General features: G+C 31.7%; 2 protein-coding genes across 2 annotated transcripts in view; one reads left to right on the top strand and one right to left on the bottom strand.

Moving 5' to 3' along the window:
• The window catches only part of LOC141343774 (receptor-type tyrosine-protein phosphatase mu-like), a 114,127-nt gene extending 89,491 nt beyond the window's left edge, over positions 1 to 24,636 (bottom strand). The window contains exons 1-4 of the mRNA XM_073848417.1: positions 24,625 to 24,636; positions 24,281 to 24,319; positions 24,001 to 24,175; positions 13,487 to 13,780 (exon numbers count right to left, since the gene is read on the bottom strand). Coding sequence (XP_073704518.1) covers positions 13,487 to 13,780; positions 24,001 to 24,175; positions 24,281 to 24,319; positions 24,625 to 24,636 — 520 coding nt within the window. The remainder of the gene's footprint in view (positions 1 to 13,486; positions 13,781 to 24,000; positions 24,176 to 24,280; positions 24,320 to 24,624) is intronic.
• Positions 24,637 to 24,822: 186 nt separating this feature from the next.
• Positions 24,823 to 25,160, top strand: part of LOC141343773 (receptor-type tyrosine-protein phosphatase mu-like) — a 107,517-nt gene continuing 107,179 nt past the window's right edge. The window contains exon 1 of the mRNA XM_073848416.1: positions 24,823 to 24,832. Coding sequence (XP_073704517.1) covers positions 24,823 to 24,832 — 10 coding nt within the window. The remainder of the gene's footprint in view (positions 24,833 to 25,160) is intronic.

The following is a 25,160-nucleotide window of genomic DNA, read 5'->3' as shown; positions in this document are numbered from 1 at the left end:
AACAGCGTCAGTCATGGAGAAACACCTCAGCAATGACTGAATCAGGCCGATTTCTGCTTCAATACAGAGAAAATGTGCCACACACGACTGTGAAAACACACTCAGACTCACCTGAGCAACAAAAAATGATCTAGATTTCACTGTGCATTTCTTATTTTTCCTTATTTCACCAATCAAACAATTTAGTAAAAAAGCAATTGCAGAGTGAGAAAAAAGAGAAGGAAAATAAAACAAAAACTGAGCAAGAAAACATCTTCAGATTTACTGAGGAAACAAATCAAACATTTCACACAATTCTCAAATACTGTAAATGTCAGTACAGTAACAGCGAGTGTGTGATATACAGCTCAAACCCGCTGTTAAACTGTAAACGTGAGGCGTGCGAGAGCAAACACGAGCATGCGATGAGCTGACGGGAGTCAAACACGCTGTACGGACGGCTAAATGACGCTCGGCCTCTCTCACCGGCGGCTAATTGAATAATTTCAGTGTGACATTTAGATGGAACTATTAGCGGCTCTTTATCATTACAGCTTGACATTTAAATAATGTTTTCTAAATTATCAGCACATTATCGGCTCCTGTTCATCCTAATGGCTCATTCTCATCACCTTTATCATGCAAATAGATGACATGATTACACGACACCAGACCAGACATGACGAGACAATGGGACAAGTGTGTGGCTGTGCATATTACATTAGAAATGACCATTTGTACAGTATAAAATAACATGTATTTGTACACGTCCAAACATCTTTTTTTGGGGTCTGTACGATCTTTTGTATTTTTTAAAAAAGTAACTTTTGAAAATTAGCTAAGCAACTATTTTTGAAAATACCATTATGATGCTTTGTTGCTTTACAATGTTTTGTGATTGTAACACACAATGCAACAAAGCAATGTAATGCAACAAAGCATCATAAAATACTGTAACACATCATAAAGCAAATTCATGCCCCGTAAAGCATTGCAATGTATATATATCACTGTAAAAAAAACACACAATTCGTTGAGTAAACTTAAAATAATTTGTTACCCTGCTGCCTTAAATATTTTAAGTTCAGTCAGATCAAATAAATTTAGTCAACTTGAAATGTTAAGTTGTACTAAGAGACAACTGAGATACACTGAAGCAGTCATTTCTGCAAAAAGATTCCCGACCAAGTATTGAGTGCATAACTGAACATAATTATTTGAAGGTTGACTTTTTTTGTATTAAAAACACTTGGTCGGATGAAATATGCTAATTTTTTGAGAGAGGAATTTTGGGTTTTCATGAGCTGTATGCCAAAATCATCAATATTAAAACAATAAAAGGCTTGAACTACTTCAGTTGTGTGTAATGAATCTAAAATATATGAAAGTCTAATGTTTTTCAGTACATTACAGAAAATAATGAACTTTATCACAATATGCAATTTTTTTGAAAAGGACCTGTATTTGAGTTGACTTAACAAAAAATTTGATTTGTTAAACGTAAAAGCTGGGTAAGTTACCTGGCTACCTTAATAATTTTAAGTTGAATCAACTCAAATATCGAAGTTGTCACTTAGTACAACTTCACATTTTAGGTTGGCTAAACGTTTAAAGAGGCTATATGCAATTTTCTGAAATTTAAACTCGCGACTGACACCTGTGGCCAAAAAACGAAATTGCTCTTCCTTTCTGCTCGCTCTCGCAGCTCGCGTTCGCACGTGCAAACTTCACAAGTCATCCGCTGCAAAGAAGTCAACATTATGTTTACAGAGGTAAGAACAGTCAAATACATATATTGTTTGAGAAACTAAGTTTGTTTGCAATAATAGGCTAATTGCTGACTAGTGATCTGAAACGTTTAACATGAACGCGCTTGACGTCACATCCGCAGACAGCGCGCAAAAAATCCGACCCGACAGAAAATAGGAAAAATAGGATACAGGCTTATAGGTGCACCCACTGTGAGCTGACAAGGTGTCAGTATGCTCATCAGGAGATGTTTGAGTCATAAATGGTCAAATAAAAAGGCTATTGTTACGTTTATTTTGGGGGAAAAGTTGCATATAGCCCCTTTAAGTTTAAGTCTGCTAAATTGGAACAACTAATTTTGTACTTAATGCATTTTAATTAGCGCTTAAGTGCTTAAGTCCAACTAAAGATATACTTAAGTATATCTGATTTTGCTAAAGTGGAACTATTGCAAGTATACATTAGGTACACTGAATATTTTGCATTTAAAGACTGAGATTATTTAAACATCATACGATACTCATCAACAGTGACATTAAAACATATTTTAGGCTTAATTTTAAGAAATGTGCACTGTGCACAAGTACAGTAGTACTCCAAATAAAGTTTAATTACAATTTTTACATCAGAAAGACTTAAGCAATATGTCAGTAAATATGATAAGCAAAGTAAATTGCAACAATGCATCATAAAGCATCGTAATGCAACATGAACACTCATGTAGTTTGTAACGCAGCATAAAACGCTAACGCAACTTAAAGCTTCATAAAGTATCATAATGCAACATGTAGCATTACAACACATTGTAATGCAAAAAAGCAACACACATGAAGCATCATAAAGCATTGTAACACAGCATAAAGCACCGTAATGCAACAAAGAATCATGTAGCATTGTAACGCAGCATAAAATACTGATGCAACAAAGAATCATAACGCAACAAAGTATCATAACGCAACTTTAAGCATCATAAAGCTTCATAATGTAACATGTTCTGTTTTGGTGTGAATCATTCTCAACTCAGGTCTGCTGAGGTCAGTTTGTCTGATTGGTGTGATTTTCGACTCTGATATCGTTTCATATTTGCATCTTCACTCGCTCCGATCGCACTTATTACAGCGAGAGTGTAGTTGAGTGTTCACACTGTCAGTGATAATGCGATCCGCTCAGTCTGAAGGTGATTTCTTCTTCATTCTCTGTCTGGCGTCTCTCTCGATCTCAATCATTGACGGTCTGATGGCTGTATTGACAGACGGAGCGGATCGCTCCTCACACTAGTTAATGTAACGCAGCTCTTCTAGCAGGCGGTTTAATGAGATCAGCGGCGTGACCCGTCGGGCTCAATCTGATTTGTTAGAGTGACGTGTCGATCTGCCGGTGAAGATCAGGAGGTCACGGGGTCGCGCTTTAACACGAAGGGAAGCGGGTCGTACCCTGTGAACCCAATCACTAGAGCGACGGCGTTACCGTGGCAACCGAGCGCGGGATCGATGCTCAGTGTTTTGCTGGAGTCTGTGTTTGGGATGGAGATCAGAGAGAGTGTGAGATATTTAGCATCTGTCCCATCAGCCCTTCATCAGCCGACAGAGTCAATGCCAAATCTAATGCTCACTGCTCTCAAAACAACCTCTAACTTACGCAACCACCATTCAAAAGTGTTTATCTGAAAGACTTTTTTTATTCATCAAGGACAGATTAAACAGTACAGATATTTATAATGTTACAAAAGATTTAAATGTGACCACGCTTTGATAAAACAATAGAGTTAATTCGTAATTCATGGCCACAATTCCAATCAAATAAGGAAATGAATAAGTTGTGGGAGCGATTTATACAGTATATTTTCCATGTGCAAGTCTCTGCATTTACTCATGATGTAACAAAAATCAATCAAACATCTTTGGATTTCCCCCTTAATTTAAAACAATGCTTAGTTTGTGGTTCATTATTATTTTTAATTAATTATGTTTTGTAAATTTAGACTGATTTGACTGAATAGACTATTTGACTAATTTCAGATTAGAATTGCAGCATTTGTAAACAACTGAACTTAGTTTTTAATTACAAAAAAACCTTCAAAACATAACACATAATTCTTAACGCATTATAATGCATAACGCATCATAATGCATCAGAACGTATAACGCATCCATGCATAACGCATCATGGCACACCATAATGCATGACAGATCATGATGCATCATAATTCATAATGGATCATAATATATCATAATGTATCATAACGCATCATGGTCCATCATAATACATATCCGACCAAAATGCATAACGCATGATAACGCACAATGCATCGCAAAGCAGCATAACGCATGCATCAAAATGCTTAACAAATGATAACGCATTACGCATCATAATGCATCAGAACGTATAACGCATGATAACGCATCATGGTGCATCAGAACGTATAACGCATCCATGCATAACGCATCATGGCACATCATAATGCATGACAGATCATGATGCGTCATAATTCATAATGGATCATAATATATCATAATGTATCATAACGCATCATGGTCCATCATAATACATATCCGACCAAAATGCATAACGCATGATAAAGCACAACGCATCGCAAAGCTGCATAACGCATGCATCAAAATGCTTAACAAATGATAACGCATTACGCATCATAATGCATGCTAACTTATCATGACGCATCATAACACATGGCACATCATAATGCATAACGCCTCATAAAATAACGCGTCATGACACATTATAATGCATCAATATGCATATCACATAACGCATCATAGTGCATTATGACGCATCATAATGCATAACGTTTCATAACACATAACGCATCATGGTACATTATAATGCATCATTATGCATAACACATCATGGCGCATCACAATGCATAACACATTATAATGCATTACGCATCATAATGCATACTAACTCATCATGACGCATCATAACACATGGCACATCATAATCCATAACACATAACGCATCAATGATAACGCATGACAACTCATCGTGAGACATCAGAAGCACATGGAACATCATAACGCATCATGGGGCACCATAATAACGCATCATGACACATCATAATGCAAAACGCATCAATGCATTATGGTGCATCATAACGCATCAATGATAACGCATGACAACTCAACTTGACGCATCATAAGCATGGCACATCATAATGAATAAGGCATCATAACATAACGCATCATGATGCATCATGGCACAACATAATGCATTACACATCATAAGGCATAATGCATCATCAAGCATCACAATGTATCATAATGCACAATGCATGAAAACACATAACACATAATAATGCGTCATAACGGAAAGTAATGGCCAATGCATCATAATGCATAATGCATACTCCATAAAGTATCACAATGCATCATAATGTGTAATGCATCATTAATGCAACATATTGCATCAAAATGCATCATAGGACATGATAACAGTCGTGCACTATATTCCAAGTCTTCTGAACTCATGTGATGCTCTTTGTGAGAAACAGAGCCACACTCACACTGATCCTCTCTGAAAATCAAATAAACTGCAAACTTTTGTGGAAGTAAGAGTAAAAGTAAACGCTGACAGACTGAACTCTCCCGTCTGCTGTATAACAGGGGTTTTCTCAGTTTGGCTGAAGGTTCGGGTCTAATGAAACATGTTTTCTCTGCGTGATTCATCTGACACCACATACATTATGACTGACGGATATGGAGAGAGATGATTTCACAAACAGCCTGCAAAGTGCTGAAGCAGATTCTTATCTTATTTATTTAATTTCTCCCACCGCTTTAAAATCAAAGCTAAAAAAATAAAAGCAGACAAACAGTCAGGAGTGAATTTATCTTCATTAGCGCTGAAGCTCATCTGCTTCCACTCAGCTGCCATTACTGATGATGAACGACATCAGACACAACCGGAGAGATGAACGAGAAGAAGAACGACAGATTAAAAAAATACAGAGATGGGGAAAAGACAAGAAAGAAAGTTTTCATTCGTCATGACATCATTTGTTTGCATCTCCTGTGAGGTGTCTGGTCTGAGAGAACATTGTATTAATATGATGATTAATCTCAAATAATGTCTGTTCCTCACACAAACCATCAGATGAGAACCAGAACGTCAACTTCTGTCACGATGCTTCAGCGGAGCTCAACATCTACTGTGTCCTTCCATGGATGTTTCCTTGAGGACAATCATGTAGTTCAGCAGTAAAACATCTGCTCACAGCTGGAGTTTGAGGAGAGACAGCAGAAACAGACTGATGGTAAATAAACACACAACCGAAGCTCTTACAGGAACATCCTTGAGATGCACACAATAAGCCGCTTTTCCTCTGAACGCTCACAATTGCTCGCTTTCTTCCCGTGACAAAACACTTGAACATTCAGCGCGTCCTCCACAACAATCGCTGAACTCCAGCCGCCCGATCGACCTCGTGCAGAACACAACCCACAACAGAACATCTCTATTCTAGCGGACAGACAAACCAGCACTCGTTTTGTGACGACTGGAAAAACAAAACAAAACAATGCACAATACCACATCGTAAAGTTTAAAAAACAACACATTAGGAAAGTTATAGTATAAATAAGTATCATTTAAAAAATAGTTAAAATTCTATGAAGTATACAACCTATAAAGACTTTAGAATATACAATAAAACATTATTCAATTAAATTATATAAATTAAAATTAAAATTTATATATGGGTCAAAGACATAAAAACAGTGAGTGTAATACTGCTTCAAGTTGTTGTTGAAATACTTCGAAAAATATTAAAATATTTTCTGTTTAATTTAATTGCATTTTTGTTTTTGTTTTTCTGAGGAAAAAAATTAATGTCATACATTTTCCCCTTATTTACAGAAGACTGCCGATAAAATGTCATTCAGTGTCAATCTTGTCAGGTGTATTTACAACAAAAATCAATTTATGACATTAAAATATGAATTACTTTTACCCCAAATACTAATTAGTTGTAATTTTACATTAAAAAAAAATAGCCTAATGGTCAGTAAGAATTTTGATTTGATTTTTCTCTCATAATTTAGACTTTTTAGTCATAAATTCAATTTTTTTTAAAGTTCTAATTTTAACTTTTTATTTCATAACTTCAACTTTTATCCCAGAATTTCGACTTTAATTCATAATTTCTACTTTTTTAAGCTATCATTTCGACTTTAAGTAATAATTTCTACTTTTTATCTCAGAATTTCAACTTTTTAATTTCATAATTTAAATAGTTTTAAGTAAATTTTGACTTTGTATCTCATAATTTCAACTTTTCTCTACAAATTTCAACTTTAAGTCATAATTTCTACTTTTTTAAGTCATAATTTCGACTTTAAGTGATAATTTCTACTTTTTTACCTCAAAATTTCAACTTTTTATTATCATTGATTTTAAGTAAATTTTGACTTATCTCATAATTGACTTTTCTTTTACTTATCTCAAACTTTTTATTTCATAATTTCAACTTTAAGTCATAATTTAGAATTTTTATCTCATAATTTTGACCTTTTATCTCATAATTTCAACTTTTTATCTCAGATTTCAACTTTAAGTCATAATTTCTACTTTAAGTCATAATTTCTACTTTAAGTCATAATTTCGACTTTAAGTGATAATTTCTACTTTTTTACCTCAAAATTTCAACTTTTTATTATCATTGATTTTTAAGTCAATTTTGACTTATCTCATAATTGACTTTTCTTTTACTTATCTCAAAATTTTCTTTTACTTATCTCAAACTTTTTATTTCATAATTTCAACTTTAAGTCATAATTTAGAATTTTTATCTCATAATTTTGACTTTTTATCTCAGAATTTCAACTTTTTATCTCAGAATTTCAACTTTTATTTCAGAATTTTAACTTTAAGTCAATTTTTTTCACATCTTTTTTAGTCATAATTTAGACTTTAAGTCCTAATTTCAATTTATCTTTAAATTATGACTTAAGTCCCAATTTTGACTTTGTATCTCATAATTTTGACTTTTTAAGTCATAATTTCTACTTTTTATCTTTGAGTTAAGTCATAATTTCTACTTTAAGTCATAATTTCGACTATAAATCTCATAATTTCTACTTTTTATCTCAGAATTTCAACTTTTATTTCAGAATTTTAACTTTAAGTCAATTTTTTTCACAACTTTTTTAGTCATAATTTAGACTTTAAGTCCTAATTTCAATTTATCTTTAAATTATGACTTAAGTCCCAATTTTGACTTTGTATCTCATAATTTTGACTTTTTAAGTCATAATTTCTACTTTTTATCTTTGAGTTAAGTCATAATTTCTACTTTAAGTCATAATTTCAACTATAAATCTCATAATTTCTACTTTTTATCTCAGAATTTCAACTTTTAATTCATAATTTTAACTTTAAGTCATAATTTAGAATTATCTCATAATTTTTACTTTTTATCTCAGAATTTCAACTTTTTATCTCAGAATTTCAACTTTTATTTCAGAATTTTAACTTTAAGTCAATTTTTTCACAACTTTTTTTAGTCATAATTTAGACTTTAAGTCCTAATTTCAACTTTTTATCTTTAAATTATGACTTAAGTCCCAATTTTGACTTTGTATCTCATAATTTTGACTTTTTAAGTCATAATTTCTACTTTTTATCTTTGAATTAAGTCATAATTTCTACTTTAAGTCATAATTTCGACTATTAATATCTCATAATTTCTACTTTTTAATTTCATAATTTCGATTTATTTATATTTGAATGATGACTTATGTCATAATTTCGATTTTTTGTACATCATAAAAAGAGCAACAATACATAAGTGCTGTGACTAGTCCTGATTAGTCTAACGCAGCACATGTAGCAAGGTTTTTCCTTTTTATATAAAAAATAAAAACAAAAGAAGTAGAACAGAGAGTGCAAGTGTATATATATATATATAAACACACACACAGACTATAGCAGTATTTTCAATTTTGCAGCAGCTCTCAAGGTTATCAGAGATTGTATTCTGGCAGATTTATTCACTAGTTTGAAGTAAAAACGGTCAGCGGGCTTTTATTAAAACTCTTCAAGAGGAAAAACATGCAATCAGAGGGAAGCTTTGCATTCAGACGGACGTCTTTGTGCGGCTCGCGAAACAATAACGTGTGCGAACGATAAGCCTGCATACCTCCCACAAAATAATTCACTTTCAAGGGTACAACTCATTCTTCTCTGTATGTCTGTGTTTCTTTGTTCTCTCTTTGCTGAGCTTAATGGAAGTCCACTGACAAAGACGGGAGAAAAAAGACTGGTTTCTGCAATCTGCCACTGCGCCGAAACACATTTGTTAAACATGTAAAGCAGGACTGATGGCTGTCAGGCCCAAACTGTCATTACAGAGGAGTGCGTCAGACATTAGGCTAACAAGCCCAGCGCTAAACCAACTAATGAACGGCTGATGTGTGATGTTTCAGAGGAAACTACTGCAAATGAACATTCAGGAAAAACACAAGATCAGATCAGGCTTCACGAACAAGAATAGGAGTTTTTACAGAAAGGTGGAGAGATCATTGACTAATGATTGACATCTAAAATCTCTTAAGACTCTCAGCTGAAACCTCTCTATGCAGATTAAAATATAAAGAGGAGTTTTCATGATTACACTGTTAAAAAGAAAGCTTCGTAATTGGCACACTGCAAAAAATGATTTTCTTATTTAGATGTTTTTGTCTTGTTTCCAGCCAAAATATCTGAATCAAGAAGGATTTTCTAGACGAGTAAAAGTTGTTTTGTTTTCAGACAAACAAGTCAAAATGAAGTGAGTTTTTGCTTAGAACAGGCGAAATAATCTGCCAGTGGGGTAAGCAAACAATATCTAATTTCAAACAGCAAACAAGATTATTTTTCTTACCCCATTGGCAGATTATTTTGCTCGTTTCAAACAAAAACGCACTAACTTTTGACTTGTTTTTGCTGAAAACAAAAAAAAAAATATTTTCACTCGTCTAGAAAATCCTTCTTGATTTAAGAATTTTTAGATATTTTGGCTGGAAACAAGACAAAAACATCTAAGTAAGAAAAGCAGTGTTATTTTGGCATCCCTGATACTATTACACTTTTTAATAATGTTTTGTTTTGTTTTAAATTGATATTTTGTGATATTTTTGGTCTTTGTTATTGCATTAGTTTTGTTTTTCTTTAAATACTCTATATATACACTATCTATTAAATAATTTTTAACATACATACTTTTTGAATATCTAAATTGTAGCACTATTGTAGTTTTTATTAATATTTTCAGGTCGTTTTTAAAATTTAAGTTACATTTTATTTTGGTAATATATTTTATGTTCTGTATTTTTTGTTTTATTTTAATTTTTAGGGTTAGCCCTAACCTTAACACTAACCCTAAGTCATAATTACGAGATAAAAAGTCGTTATTGTAATTTGCTAAATCAAAATTATGACTTTAAAAGTCAAAATTATAAGAAAAAAATCTTAAATCTTAAAAGTCATAATTACGAGATCGAAATTATGACTTGACTTAAAAAGTTGTAATTATGAGATAAAAAGTAGAAATTATTAGATAAAAAGTCAAAATGATGAATTTTGACTTGATGAATATGACCAGTGTTGGGGTTAGTTACTCAAAAAAGTAATATATTACATATTACTCTCAAAAAGTTATAATTTAGATTTTTTATCTTTGAGTTATGACTTAAGCAAGTCATAATGTCTTCTTTTTAGCTCATAATTTTGATTTTTCAAGTCATTATTTAATTTTTTTTCTTATGTGATGGAGATGGGCTTCCATAAATTTAAGTTTTAGTTTTGATAAACCTGCTATTGGTTTCTAAAGGTTATTTGTAGCTAAAAAAAAAAAAAAAAATCTAATCTTTAGATTATTAAAATGTTCTTCACACCCAGAAAAAAATAATCTTAAAAACTGACCACTAAAAGGATCTTTAAGAAAACAGAAATAGTTCTTCAAAAATAGTTTAATTAAAAAAAAAAAAAAACTTATTTCATATGCAAACATGTAAGCCAATCACAGCAGTGGGCGTTGACATTGAAGTCTTAAAGGGGACACACCCTTTTAAAAAAAGTCAACAAATCAGAGTAGAAACAGCTTTATATTTCTAAATGATGTTTTTGATATAGAACGTGCACCTTAGGAAATATAATCAAATAATAATAATGCAGTTCACAATCTCTTATATGTCTTCTTAAACAACAAACTAATACTTTATGGTTTCTCTTTCAGGAAGTGTAGCTGAAATACTGTAAATCATGAGTCACTCAAAGTTCATGAAGCTCCAGCAGCAACAAACAAAGTCCATGCAGAAGTTAAGCTGCACAACACACATGCTAAAAGCAGTTCTGACACACACACACACACACACTCAAACAGAGAGACCCCTGCAGGCCTGGTGTGAAGGCCAGAGACTCAGACTCATCCATCGCCATCAGCTCTGCAGAAATGAGAAACAGTGAGACCTTCAGCAGGAGGTCAGAACCCAGAAACAGCCTCCAGTTCCTCAACCCTCACACACACACACACTCACACACACACACACACACACACACACACACACACACACACACACACACACACACACACACACACACTAATGGCAGGTAGGACAGTACGCCGCCGCGGGCCGCAGCTCATCTCTACTGAACTCAAACACACTCAACATCACCCACGGCCCTCAAGTGCAGATGGAAAGATTGCGGTTCTCAGCTCCACGAGCAAAGATGCAGACAAAAATCAAATACAGCACTGAAAACTATCATTTTTGTAAACAATTAAACACTTCAAGTTAAAAAGTATAAAAGTTCGAAACACATATTGAAGATACAGGTTATGAAAACAAGTCTTAAAGAGACAGTACACCCAAAAACTACCATCATTACTCGTCTTCATGTTGTTCCAAACCTTCTGAAGTATGTTGGTAATCAGTTTTGGTTTCCATTGGCCATTTCCATTTTGACCTAAAACGTCTAAAATATTATCTAAGTTATTATTAAAGAGTCGAAATTTACTTAAAGTTTCAATTATGACTTAAAAAGTCAAAATTATCACTTCAAAAAAGTCGAAATTATCAGTTTACAAGTCATAATTTTGACTTTTTACCTCATATTTTTTTTTAAGTTAGTTTATTTATTTTTCTTAAGAAAAAAATCATAATTTTGACTTAAGTCATAATTTCATTTTTTTTATCTTTGAATAATGGCTTAAGCAAGTCATAATTTTGACTTTCACTTTTTAATTTTATAATTTTGACTTTTTAAGTCATGATTTTGACGTTTTATCTTTGAATAATGACTTAAGTCATAATTTTGACTTTTTATCTCAGAATTTTTACTTTTTTTAAGTTATAATTTCATTGTTTTTATCTTTGAATAATGATTTAAGCAAGTCATAATTTTGACTTTAAGTCATAATTGTAACTTTTTAACTTTATAATTTTGACTTTTTAAGTCATAATTTCAACTTTTTATATTTGATTCATGACTTAAGCAAGAGTCATATTTCGACTTCGTCTTCATGTTGTTCCAAACCTGTAAGAATGTTGGTAATCAGTTTTGGCTCCCATTGGCTTCCATTATCTCAACAATAATGCAAAAAGGTTCTCAACATTTGTCAGAATGTCAGATGTAAAAAAGTCGAAATGAAGAAAATAAAAAATTGAAATTATGACTTAAGTCATAATTCAAAGGAAAAAAAATCAAAATCATGACTTAAAAAGTAAAAATTATGACTCTTGCTTAAGTCATTATTCAAAGATAAAAAGTAAAAATTATGACTTAAAAAGTCGAAATGATCACTTCAAAAAAGTTGAAATTATGAGTTTACAAGTCATAATTTTGACTTTTTATCTCATAATCTTAACTTTTTAATTTTATAATTTTGACTTTTTAAGTCATGATTTTGACTTTTTATCTTTGAATAATGACTTAAGTCATAATTTTGACTTTTTTATCTTTAAAAAAATACTTAAGTCATAATTTATTTAAGAAAAAAAAACACAATTTTGACTTTTTATCTCATAATTTTTATTTTTTTAAATCATAATTTCATTGTTTTATCTTTGAATAATCACTTAAGCAAGTCATAATTTTGACTTTAAGTCATAATTTTAACTTTTTAATTTTACAATTTTGACTTTTTAAGTCATAATTTTGACTTTTAATCTTTGAATAATGACTTAAGTCATAATTTCAACTTTATCTTTAAAAAATTGCTTGAGTCATAATTATTTTTTTTATCTTTGAATAATGACTTAAGAAAAAAATCACAATTTTGACTTTTTATCTCATAATTTTAATTTTTAAAAATCATAATTCCATTGTTTTTATCTTTGAATAATGACTTAAGCAAGTCATAATTTTGACTTTAAGTCAATTTTATTTTTTTAATTTTATAATTTTGACTTTTTAAGTCATGATTTTGACTTTTTTATCTTAAAAATATATTTCTACTTTTTATCTTTTGAATAAAGACTTAAGTCATAATTCTGACTTTTTATATGTTGTTCCAAACCTGTAAGAATGTTGGTAATCAGTTTTGGCTCCCATTGGCTTCCAATATATCAACAAAAATACAAAAAGGTTCTCAACATTTGTCAGAATATCTTCATTTATGTTCCACAGAAGAATTGAAGGAAACTCCCCCAGGTTTGGAGTGACATGAAGGACAGTAAATGAAGACAGTACTGTCCCTTTAAAATCCCTTCTTCTGTTATATCAGCATTAATCAGACTCAACATCGAAAGACGACTGCGGTTACCTGCGCATTTGGTGCGTGCTCTCAGTGGTGGCCCCGGGGCCCCAGTTCCTCCATCCAGGGGCCGCGTCAGCAGCACGCTGATCTCGTACTCCGTGTCGGGGTCCAGGTGGCCGATCTTGTGTGAGGTTTTATCGACGGGCTGCAGGTCGTACATGGTGCCGGAGACGGTGCGGTACTCCACCTCGCGGTTGATGATGGGCCCGTCTCCGTTGATGGAGTTGGCGTTCAGCTGGATCCACAGATACGTGGCTCCGACCGCCATGAGCTGAGGAGGAGCGATGGGAACCGGCGGCTCTGAGAGAACAGACAAGACATTTATAATGAATAAGAATGGAATTACAGCAAAAATTCCAAGTAAAAACCAGGTCCAAAATCCGCAATAACACTTCCTCCAGTGGAAGTCAATCTCCTGTTGTTTCTCACATCAAAATCCAGTCACATATTTGTTTAGAGCTGTTTTGGCTTGTAAACGGTGCTTGATCTGTGCAGATTTCTCTCCTGATTCAAACCAGACCACTTTTTCACTGGAGGAAGCATATATATTATGGATTATATGGAATATCATGTATTTTAGTTAAAAACATCACCAATAGATTTGTTTGAGCTTTTGTCTTCTCAAGATGTTAACTGATGGACTGGAGTGGTGTGGATGGACTTTGATATTTTTTATCAGATGCTTGGACTCTTATTCTGACGGCACCCATTCAATGCAGAGGATCTATTGGTGAGACAGTGATGCAATAACGTGCTTTAAAGTAGAAATAATGACTTAAAAAGTCAAATTATGAGATAAAAATCAAAATTATGATGTAAAATGTTGAAAGTATGATTTAAAAAGTAAGAATTTTGAGATAAATTAAAATTATGACAAAGTCAAATTATGATTTGAAAGTTGAAATTGAGATAAATTGAAATTACGACAGTCTAAATTTATGACTTTGAAATAAAAAGTCGAAATTATGAATACATTTACATGAGATAAATTACAATTATGACAGTCATAATTATGACTTAAACCAAAATTATGGGATAAAAGTAGAAATTATGACTTAAAATTTGAAATTTTTGAGATAAATTGAAAAGATGACAAAGTTGAGATTATAAAATAAAAAATTGAAATTATGACTTAAGTCAACATTTTGAGATAAATTAAAATTATGACTTAAACCAAAATAATGAGATAAAAGTAGAAATTATTACTTAGCATTTGAAATTTTTTAGATAAATTGAAAAGATGACAAAGTTGAGATTATAAAATAAAAAATTGAAATTATGACTTAAATCAACATTTTGAGATAAATTAAAATTATGACTTAAACCAAAATTACGAGAATTTTTTTTAAAATTATGACTTAAACCAAAATTATGAGATAAAAAGTCAAAATGATGACTTAAGTCAACCTTTTGAGATAAATTAAAATTATGACAGTCATAATTATGACTTAAACCAAAATTATGGGATAAAAGTAGAAATTATGACTTAAAATTTGAAATTTTTGAGATAAATTGAAAAGATGACAAAATTGAGATGATAAAATAAAAAGTTGAAATTGTGATTTAAGTCAACATTTTGAGATAAATTAAAATTATGACAGTCAAAATTATGACTTAAACCAAAATTATGAGATAAAAGCAGAAATTATGACTTAAAATTTGAAATTTTTGAGATAAATTGAAAAGATGACAAAGTTGAGATTATAAGATAAAAAATTGAAATTATGACTTAAATCAACATTTTGAGATAAATTAAAATTATGACTTAAACCAAAATTACGAGAATTTTTTTTTAAATTATGACTTAAACCAAAATTATGAGATAAAAAGTCAAAATGATGACTTAAGTCAACATTTTGAGATAAATTAAAATTATGACAGTCATAATTATGACTTAAACCAAAATTATGGGATAAAAGTAGAAATTATGACTTAAAATTTTAAATTTTTGAGATAAATTGAAAAGATGACAAAATTGAGATGATAAAATAAAAAGTTGAAATTGTGATTTAAGTCAACATTTTGAGATAAATTAAAATTATGACAGTCAAAATTATGACTTAAACCAAAATTATGAGATAAAAGCAGAAATTATGACTTAAAATTTGAAATTTTTGAGATAAATTGAAAAGATGACAAAATTGAGATAAGATAAAAAGTTGAAATTATGATTTAAGTCAACATTTTGAGATAAATTAAAATTATGACAGTCAAAATTATGACTTAAACCAAAATTATGAGATAAAAGTAGAAATTATGACTTAAAATTTGAAATTTTTGAGATAAATTGAAAAGATGACAAAGTTGAGATTATAAGATAAAAAATTGAAATTATGATTTAAGTCAACATTTTGAGATAAATTAAAATTATGACAGTGAAAATTATGATTTAAACCAAAATTATGAGATAAAAGTAGAAATTATGACTTAAAATTTGAAATTTTTGAGATAAATTGAAAAGATGACAAAATTGAGATTATAAAATAAAAAGTTGAAATTATGATTTAATTCAACATTTTGAGATAAATTAAAATTATGACAGTCAAAATTATGACTTAAACCAAAATTATGAGATAAAAGTAGAAATTATGACTTAAAATTTGAAATTTTTGAGATAAATTGAAAAGATGACAAAATTGGGATTATAAGATAAAAAATTGAAATTATGATTTAAGTCAACATTTTGAGATAAATTAAAATTATGACTTAAACCAAAATTACGAGAACATTTTTTTTAATTATGATTTACTTAAACCAAAATTATGAGATAAAAAGTCAAAATGATGACTTAAATCAACATTTTGAGATAAATTAAAATTATGACAGTCATAATTATGACTTAAACCAAAATTACAAGATAAAAAGTTGACTATCTGTACCTTCCAGCTAAAATACAAGTCCATAATCCATAATAATATCTTAAATCAAACTATTGTTTTAAGACATTAATACTGCTTTCTAAAAAATGCATTAAAATGAAGTAAGCTCATGCTTGAAACAAGACTAAACATCTGCCAATGGGGCCAGAAAAATTCGTCTATTTTTCTGACCCCACTGACAGATAATTTTTCTTGTTTTCAGCAAAAACTCATTTATTATTCATGCATTTCTCAGAAAAGAACGCTTAAGTCGTTTGGCATCTAAGAACGTTAAGAACGTTTAGATATTTGTACTGAAAAACAAGACACACATCTGAACATGTGACAGTTTTCAAAATCTTTTGCATGTGCAGTAACTATTTTTTCTTTGACAGAACAGTGGCATTGCTGTTTTTATCAGCTCATGTTCTTAAAACAGGACTGAGAATGTCAACATGTTCTCCTGAATGATCTTCTATCCATCTAATGCTGGGAAGACTCACTGATTCATGTGAATCATCTGTCAAGAGTCCTCCAGACAGCCCTGTGTGACATTTTGTGCAGTGAAATAAATATAGCACCACTGTGATTCACTTCTATAGTTTAAAATCAATCAATAAATAAAATAATTCCTGCATAATCAAAAACAGTAAATCGTGACTCTAGCAGCCTTGAGATTACTGGTTTAATATTTAGGAAATGCATGGACCTAGTAAAATGTACAGATTAAATGCAATGTACGTCATATGGATAAAAGTGTATGCCAAACACATTTTTCTGTTAATTTAAAAGTTAATCAAAGTTTAGACTGTGTAGTTTATGTTTAAAAAAAAAGATATGAAGTTCAAAGCAGTTACATTTTGAGAGTTTGGGATCAATAAGATTTTTAATGTTTTTTTTAAGTCTCTTATGTTATAACCAAAATTCAGAAAAAAATTATGAAATATTATTGCAATTCAAAATAACATTTTTTTATTTTAATATACTTTAAAATGTAATTTATTTCTGTGATGCAAAGCTGAATTTTTATCAGCCATTCCTCCAGTCTTCAGTGTCACATGATCCTTCAGAAATCATTCTAATATACTGATTTATTACTTTTATTATCAATGTAGGAAACAGTTGCGCTGCTTAATATTTTTTTGGAACCTGTGATACTTTTTTCAGGATTCTTTGATGAATAAAAAATTAAAAAATAACAGCATTTATTCAAAATAGAAATATTTTCTAACAATATAAGTCTTTATCACTATTTTTATTAATTTAACACATCCTTGCTGAATAAAAGTATTAATTTCTTTCAAAGTGAGAAAGAAAAAAAAAAGTACTCTCCCCAAAACATTTATTTTAAATAAATGCTGCTCTTTTTAATGTTTTATTTATCAAAGAATCCTAAACAAAAATCCTAAAATTTGGTGTGTTTTTGCTTCAAACGAGCTAAATAATCTACCAATGGGGTAAGAAAAACAAGTATTTCAAACAGAAAGCAAGATTATTTGTCTTACCCCATTGGCAGATTATTTAGTTTGTTTCAAGCAAAAACTTAATTTTGACTATTTTTTTTTTCTAAAAACATAACAATTTTTACTTGTCTAGAAAATCCTTAGTAAGAAATGTATTTTTTCCAGTGCATTGATGTTTTTTGGACTGAGATACAACTATTTAAAAATCTGTAATCTGAGGGTGCAAAAGAATCAAAATACTGAGAAAATCACCAAAAAGTTGTCCAAATGAAGTTCTTAGCAATGCATATTACTAATCGAGAATTGAGTTTTGATATATTTATGGTAGAAAACTTGCAAAATATTTTCATGGAACATAATCTTAATATCCTACTGATTTTTTGGCATAAAAGAAAAATAATTTTGACCCACGCAACATATTTTTGTCTATTGCTACAAATATAACCATGCTACTTAAGAGTGGTTTTGTGCTTGGGGGTCATAATTCTATAAAAAGTAAAAACTACCATAAAAAAGAAATAGTAGATGCCCTTTAGTAAAACAAAAGCATCTTGTTCAAGCGCAAATGATCACAATTATCATATTTATAGCGTTTGAGTTTGTTGTTTGCGGTCGGTCCGGATATGAGTATTGATGAAGACATGAAAACTGATCTGATCTCATCTACAGAGTCTCACGCCTGCGGCGACAGCAGCTGAAATACAGACACCGCAACAACAGGAATAAAAGATCAGCATCATATTTACTGCAGACACTCACAATCAGTCAGACCAGAAAAACACAACCTCACGAAGAAACACACAACGCCTGAGAGACAGAGAGCGGCGTCTTCATCTTCATGTTCATGTTCATGTGTGTCTGCGACTGCAGATGGACAACCCTCCGTCACCCCTAAAATACCCATAATCCTCCACAAATCAGCTGCCAATTAAACAGCACCTCAAACGAACCGCGTAATCCTGACGCCACGATCACAGCGGGACAGAAGAACTCAGACAGCTCTCAGAACAACCTGATGAACCTTGTCTTATTCAGGCTCTGTTCCATTTTCACTGTCTGTAATTTTAGAAAGATATTGACCTCTGAACTCATGAATGAAGAGAAGTGTGTCTGAACTCCAATTACACACAGATTAATCACACAAAGTGAAGAACAGACGTCACGCTCGCTATATTCAACAGAATGTGCTGAACCTTCGTCAAATTACTCAGTCCTCATTTTCTGTATTGAAAAAGTCTTTCTTATGTTTTTGGAAGCTTTGTTAATTACAAAAATACTAAAGTATAATAAACTACTATCACTGTAAAAAATGGCCGTGAATTTAACGGTAAAAACCTGTGAAATGGTTTTTCCCCTTAAATATACAGTGAAAAACTGTGTTGGACATTGCATGTAATTTTACGGCAGTATAGCCTACCGTTTTTTGAAGTGAAAAAGAATGTAAAATTTACAGTGAATAACCAACATTCCCAGAATTCCCTGTGTTTCTTTTTTTATTTGATGTTTTTTGTGGAAATAACTTTTTCTTATTAGATTTTGTACATTAGGGTTATATATAATGCTGTTAAATTAATGTTTTTTGCATTAAATCAGTTTTATGTGTGTTACCATGATGGTGTTTAGTGTTTGTGTGAATGACACTGTGCACCTTCTATATATGCTATTATTTAAAATCTCCTTGTTATGGGCTTTGGTTGATCATGTGATGCTGTCATCTCCACCTGCTTTTGGTGGTTATCAGTGTATTGCAAAGGTACAAAACAGATTTTAGTACTTCAAAAGGTTGGTACATCATTATTATATCAGTAAAAAAGTAAAAATCAGAAATTACGGTATTTACCTGTATATTTAAGTGAAAACCGTAAAATGTAAAACATTGCTACCGTATTTTTTACAGTAAAACTCTGGTAACCACAGCTGCCAGGGTTTTCCCGTAAATTTTACGCCTTTTTTTTTTTTTTTTACAGTGTATACACCGCAGATTTTCAAGGCAATTTTCTCGATATTTTGTTGTTTCTCGGCCAAATATTGTCCTATCCTACCTAACATACAACAATGGAAAGCTTATTTATTTAAAAACAAAATTACTTATGACTGGTTTTGTGGTCTATGGTCACATATTATATATTTTTGATGTCTTGAAGTGTATTTTATACTTTTGTGTATGGTTTTTTTTTTAAATACTTTTCATACTATAATTTTTCCACTGCAAAAAATTGTTTTTTTTACTTAGATTTTTTGTCTTGTTTCCAGCCAAAATATTTTAAAATTCGATATTCTAGATGGGTAATAATAATTGTCTTGTTTTCAGAAAAAAAAAACAAGTCAACATTAAGTGTGTTTTTGCTTGAAACGAGCTAAATAATCTGCCAATGGGTAAGAAAAATAATCTTGTTTTCTGTTTGAAATTAGATTTTTTTCTTACCCCATTGGCGGATTGTTTTGCTTGTTCTAAGCAAAAACTCACTTCATTTTGACTTGTTTTTTTCTGAAAACAAGAAAATTATTTTTATTTGTCTAGGAAATCCTTCTTGATTTAAGAACTTTTAGAAAATTTGGCTGGAAACAAGACAAATCATCTAAGTGAGAAAAGCATTGTTTTGCAGTGTAAAAGTTATAGTATGAAAAGTATTTTTAAAAAACTTACACAAAAGTTTAAAATACACTATAAAATATCCAAAAAATATATGTGACCATGGACCACAAAACCAATCATAAGGGTCATTTCTAAAAAAAAATAAAGCTTTCCATTGTTGTATGGTTTGGTAGGATAGGACAATATTTGCCCGAGATACAACAAAATATTAAGAAAATCGCCTTTAAAGTTGTCCAAATGAAGTTATATAGAATATATGTGACCTTGAACCACAAAGTCAGTAACAAGGATTCATTTTTTTTTTTTCAATTTGAGATTTATACGTCACCTGCAAGCTGAATAAATACAAAAATTTGAAAATCTAGAATCTGAGGGTGCAAAAAATGTAAATATTGAGAAAATCAACTTTATAGTTGTCCAAATAAAGTTCTTAGCAATGCATATTACAAATCAGAAATTAAGTTTTGATATATTGTGGTGCATTTACATAGTATGTTCATGGAAGATGATCTTTACCTTAAAATCCTAATGATTTTTGGCATCATTTTGACCCACACAATGTATTTTGGGCTTTTATTAAATTAAATTAAGTTAAATTAAATTAAATGTTGATATACGGTAGGAAATTTACTAAATATGTTCAAAGCTCAGTGCTCATAAAAACAGACATCACTTTCTACACTGGAAATATATTTCTTATGATTTTGGAAGCTTCATTAATATCATAAATGTAAAAGATACTAAAGTATAAAAAACTACTATAAAAAATATAAAAGTTATAGTATGAAGTTAAAAAAAAAATCAAAAGTTTAAAATACACTATAAAACATGTGACCATGGACCACAAAACCAAAATACGTTTTTTTTTTTTTTTTTAATTGAGACATACAGTATACATCTGAAAACTAGGTAAATAAGAATGAGAAAAACCAAGAAAATCTGGAATCTGTGTGTGCAAAAAATCTAAATATTGAGAAAATCCCCTTTAAAGTTGCCCAAATGAAGTTCTTAGCAATGCATATTACTAATCAAAAATTAAGTTTTGATATATTTAAGGCAGGAAATTGACTAAATATCTTCATGGAACATGATCTTCATTTAATGTCCTAATGATTTTTGGCATGAAAGAAAAATGAATAATTTTGACCCATACAATGCATTTTTGTCTTTTGCTACAAATATACCTGTGCTATTTAAGACTCCAGGGTCACATATAAACAAAGTATAAAAGTACATTTAAAATATACTATAAAACATGTTTACAAAAACAACCAATTTACCAAGTACAGGTACAAAAATAAAACTTTTGAAAAATATATTGATTTTTTTTTTTTTTCATTTTATACAGTACTGAAGTAGAAAAAAATTAAATATACTATAAAATATAAGTTATATTATAACTATGATAAGTGTGTGTGTGTGTGTGTGTGTGTGTGTGTGTGTGTGTGTGTGTGTGTGTGTGTGTGTGTGTGTGTGTGTGTGATGATTTTAGGACGGTGGACAGCTGTGACCTGTTTCAGTAACACACCTGCCTGACAAACACAGAGCAGAAACCACAATAATATTGTAAATCAGAGCAGAGAAATGAATTCAAATCACAGCAGGACACAAGTAAAGTGCTGTACAAAAACACTGAATAAATCAGATGAAATTGTGTGTATCAGCATCTGTGTAAAATTAATAAATGCTGATTATTTTACAAATATTATAATTTGTGTTAAAAAGTTAACTATACACTATAAAACATATTATACAATCTATAGTATGAAAAATAATATTGAAAAAAATATTAAAATATTTTTTACTAGAAAAAATTAAAAAAACTATCAAAAGTTTAAAATAAATTATATAGGTTATTGTATACAAACAAAATCTAAAAATATGTATGAAAAGTTCAAAATATATTATTAAACATTACAAAAAATTATAAAAGGACAGAAATGAAAAAGTTTTGTTATGTAGCTCTACTATCTAACTCTGGAATCAATGCTGTACTGTTTAATGTTTATTAAATAAATAAAATGTTAATGGTAATTACATAAAAAAAAAAACTATCAAAATTTTAAAATAAATGATAAAAGTTATAGTATAAAAACATAAAATATAAAAATATCTATGAAAAGTTCAAAATATATTAAACATTACCAAAAAAAATTTTAAACTACAAAATTGAAAAAAAAAGAAGAAATACTGTTATAAATCTACAATTTAAGTCTGGAATCAATGCTGTACTGTTTAATGTTTATTAAATAAAATAAATGTTTAATGTTTATTAAATACATTTTTATTAAATAAAAAACTATCAAAAGTTTAAAATAAATGCTAAAAGTTATTGTATAAAAACAAAATTATTTAACTCTGGAATCAACACTGTAAAATGTTAATGTTTATTCAATAAAAAAATATTCAATGATAAAAGTTATAGTATAAAACATGAAAAATACAAAAATATTTATGAAAAGCTCAAAATAAATTATTAAACATTACTAAAAACTGACAAAATGACAAAAATGAAAAAAGGTTTATGTAGCTCTACAGTTTAACTCAGGAATCAACGCTGTGTACTGTTTAGTGTTTATCAAATAAAAAAATGTTAATTAAATAAAAAAAACTATGAAAAGTTTAAAATAAATTATAAAAGTTACAATATAAAACATGTAACATAAAACAAGAACAAGAAGAACAAAATTTATTTGCAGTGCATTAAATGTCTAGCAAAAGGCTTGTCGTCTGGCCTCAGGGCGGAGCCTCTGAACGTGATTGACAGCTCTCTGTCCGAACAGGCGGGATTAAACCAATCAATCACATAAAGCTGTGAGGTAAAAACTACAGGAACATAAATTCAATTGAGCGAGAGAGACACAGAAAGAGCTAAAGAAATATTGAAGGCCATTACCGCGCCGGAGAGCGGAGAACACACGAGGATTCAGATGCGGCCGCGCCATAAATTCATATCAAATGACTGTTGAAGGGCTGCGTGGGACTACCAACCCGTAAAAACACAGCCGCGGTCAAGGGCGACTCTTACCGCCAAACACACGCGAGAGACATTAACATAAAACACACATCAATCTCCTCAGCACACGCTTCTGCTTCAGATCCCTCCGTCTGTGGAGGAGCTGCACACCGTCCTTCACACGAACTCACATCCTCAGAAAGACATGAAAACCTCATTCATTATTACATCGATCAATAAACATTAACCTCAGTTTTTGCATTTGAAATTTGTGTTTAGTGATGCTCTCTTAGAGAACTATTCACAAACTCTGGACATAATATAACATTAATATTAAGATTTGTGAGCCTGCTGAACTTGATGTAAACCAGGCTGGATTTGTTTGGTCGGATAAGTTTGTTGGAATAGATTCATGCAACAGGCCACTGATGCTGATGTATGAGTGTCTGTCTGTGTGTGGGTGTCCAAACAATACGTGTGTGCACTTGTAAAGCTATCTTTATGAGGATCCGAGTGAAGTGAGCAAAGTGAGGACATTTTGGCCGGTCCTCACTTTCTGAGACCCCTTTAAAGGTCTGTTTGAAGGTCAAGACTTGGTTTTAGGGATCGGGTTATAATTGGGTAAAGGTTTAGTTTAGTTGACTCACGTTTGATGGTCAGCTCTCCATAGTTGGACACTCCAACGCCCATGTTGGAGTGGACGATGCATCTGTAACGGCCAGAATCCTGTTTGGTCGTGTTCACCACATCAAACATGCCGATAAAGCGCTGGTTATTCCACGGTTTGGTTGCTTTCATGGGAGCTTCACGACCGCCGATACCCTGCAGACCACAGACAGAAGAGCAGATGATCAGTGAGGAGTCATTTAGACAAATAAAATATACATTCAACATAAACACACACATACAGTACAAGCTCACACTCACTTGCACGCTCGCTCGCTCACTCACTCGCTCGCTCGCTCGCTAGCACACTCACATGCTCTCACACTCACTCATGCACACTCGTGCACACTTGCTCACTCACGCAGATACACTTGGACACTCACTCGCTCACTCACACACGCACACTCACTCGCTCGCTCGCACACTCACATGCTCTCACACTCACTCATGCACACTTGCTCACTCACGCACATACACTTGGACACTCACTCGCTCGCTCACATGCTCACACACTCACTCATGCACACTCGTGCACACTTGCTCACTCACGCACATACACTTGGACACTCACTCGCTCGCTCACACACGCACACTCACATGCTCACACGCTCACTCATGCACACTCAGTCACTCGCTCACTCAGTCTCTCACTCAAGCACTCGCTTACACACTCACATGATCACACACACTCACTCATGCAAACACGTGCACGCTCGTTCACTCACTCACCCACATACACTTGGACACTCACTCACTCGCTCACACACGCACACTCGCTCGCTCACATGCTCACACACTCACTCATGCACACTCGTGCACACTTGCTCACTCACGCACATACACTTGGACACTCACTCGCTCGCTCACACACGCACACTCACATGCTCACACACTCACTCATGCACACACTTGCACACTCAGTCACTCGCTCACTCACACTCACTCAAGCACTCGCTCGCACACTCACATGATCACACACACTCACTCATGCACACACATGCACGCTCGCTCACTCACTCACCCACATACACTTGGACACTCACTCACTCGCTTACACATGCACACTCACATGCTCACACAATCACACTTGGACACTTAGTAATGTACGCACTTGCACACTTGCGACATGCGCATATACACT

Source organism: Garra rufa, chromosome 10, assembly GCF_049309525.1.
Source record: "Garra rufa chromosome 10, GarRuf1.0, whole genome shotgun sequence".
In the NCBI taxonomy this organism is placed as follows: Eukaryota; Metazoa; Chordata; class Actinopteri; order Cypriniformes; family Cyprinidae; genus Garra; species Garra rufa.
Note: the sequence above shows the minus strand (reverse complement) of the source record. Positions and strands in the feature narration are given on the sequence as shown.